This window comes from Nicotiana attenuata, unplaced genomic scaffold (genome assembly GCF_001879085.1).
Source record: "Nicotiana attenuata strain UT unplaced genomic scaffold, NIATTr2, whole genome shotgun sequence".
Lineage (NCBI taxonomy): Eukaryota > Viridiplantae > Streptophyta > Magnoliopsida > Solanales > Solanaceae > Nicotiana > Nicotiana attenuata.
Window position 1 is genome coordinate 203,634 of NW_017670599.1, and position 1,598 is coordinate 205,231.

General features: G+C 36.1%; 1 protein-coding gene across 3 annotated transcripts in view; it reads left to right on the forward strand.

The window, feature by feature from the left end:
• LOC109241393 (coiled-coil domain-containing protein 94 homolog) overlaps positions 1 to 1,127 on the forward strand; it is a 7,076-nt gene extending 5,949 nt beyond the window's left edge. Inside the window, exons 8-9 of one of the 3 annotated variants that reach the window (XM_019408136.1) lie at positions 183 to 522; positions 656 to 1,127. In XM_019408136.1, the coding sequence (XP_019263681.1) occupies positions 183 to 292 (110 nt within the window). In that variant the 3' untranslated portion in view covers positions 293 to 522; positions 656 to 1,127. Of the gene's footprint in view, positions 1 to 182 lie in introns of all 3 variants that reach the window. The other 2 variants (XM_019408135.1, XM_019408137.1) reach the window with 2 other exon arrangements.
• Positions 1,128 to 1,598: the final 471 nt, after the last annotated feature.

Sequence of the window (1,598 nt, forward strand, 5' to 3'; positions counted from 1 at the left end):
GGGTGAGTTAGAGCTTTCAGCCTGGAAATTTGATGGACGTCATTAACTCTTCAATAATCATACATTTTACTGGTTTTACTTTGAACTAATAATGGTCATAGATACTTTTTTCTGGTCATTGGTGATTAATACTGAGAAAAATAGCTTTTAGGTCTGACCGTGTTTTATGACTTATGTTGCAGATAAAGCATCATCAAGTGATGGTAAAATCATTTTCAAGTCCTCGTCAGTCAAAATATCCGTAGTTAAGACCCCCCCCCCCCCTCAGACTCCAACAGCAAGAAGACAGTAGAAGGAAACCAGCAAGAGGCAGAAAAGACTGGTGTGACAAGCAATGGTCTAGTATCGTTATGTCAACAATATGAAAGTGATGAAGATGACTGATTAAATGATTCCTGTAAGCTGTCAATGTCCATATATCCGCAACAATATTAATTGCGGGGTGCCATTTTCATCGGGAATGCTCTTTCTCTGGGCACTTGAAGCTTAAGCCTTGGTTCTCTGCAAATCGCCAGTTTGTAGGTATAATGACTATCCTCTTCGGTTCACACACCAAATCTCTAGTTACTTTCGTCTGAATTATTCTTCTGACAATCTGAGAGTCTTTTTTACTGCTCGACAGTTTCTTTTTTCTGAAGGATTTTTTAACTTGTAGGTGATATTTTTGCAAAAGAGATTTGCTGAGTTTATAGTTATTACAGGAATGAAATCTCCTCTTCTTTCCCCTCATCCAACCACCCACCCACCCAGAAGAAGGAGCTATTTTCATTTTCATTGAAAGAGTAGTGGTTGAGAGGATTACATTATCCATTTTTTCCTAGTTAAAAAGAAAAAAGAGAGGAGAAAATTGCTGCCATTTACTTTTTACCTGCTGGACGCTTTTGTCTTTCCACTATTGGGTTTGCACTTTGGAGGATCAAAAGCTGCTATGCTCTTCATGGCGGCGGAAAGTTCAATTTTTCTTGAATGAATATACATAGCAGTTTTTGCAAAAAGTAACGTTTCCCTATCTGTTTGTTTCCACTTATTGGGGTTTGAACTTGAATTAATCGGATTTGAGTTCATTAAGTACAATTTTTGTAACCATTTATTTGGTTAGAGCATAACAGACTTCGTTTTCTCTGTCATTTATTCATTAGAAATCGTCTTCTCTATTTCCTTTTCTCTTCTAACTAGTTTCTGCAGTCTGACTTGTTTTTGGTGTTAATATAAAGTGGGCGTAGCAACGAAAATGTTGGCAAAATTAAGATGCAAGCGTTTTCCTTTCCCATATTTGGTTGGTTTAAATTTTAGATGGGAGATAAAAATTGAAAATAAAAAAGAGAGGAGAATGAACGATGTTACAATAAATAATATTTCTAGTGCCCTTTCCGTAAGATTTTCGGAGGAAAAACTATCCAAATTTACCTCTTCAAAATTTATGTTCTTCACACTTTTATTTATCTCCATACACAAAAAGTAAAAGACCTAGATAGCCTCTTAAATTTGGCTCTATTTTTGCACCAACTTAGCTTGTGACATGAGAGACACCATTATTTGAAAATATTGTTTTGTCAACAACTTATATCGACGTGACGAATTACGCATATGGGGCGCTT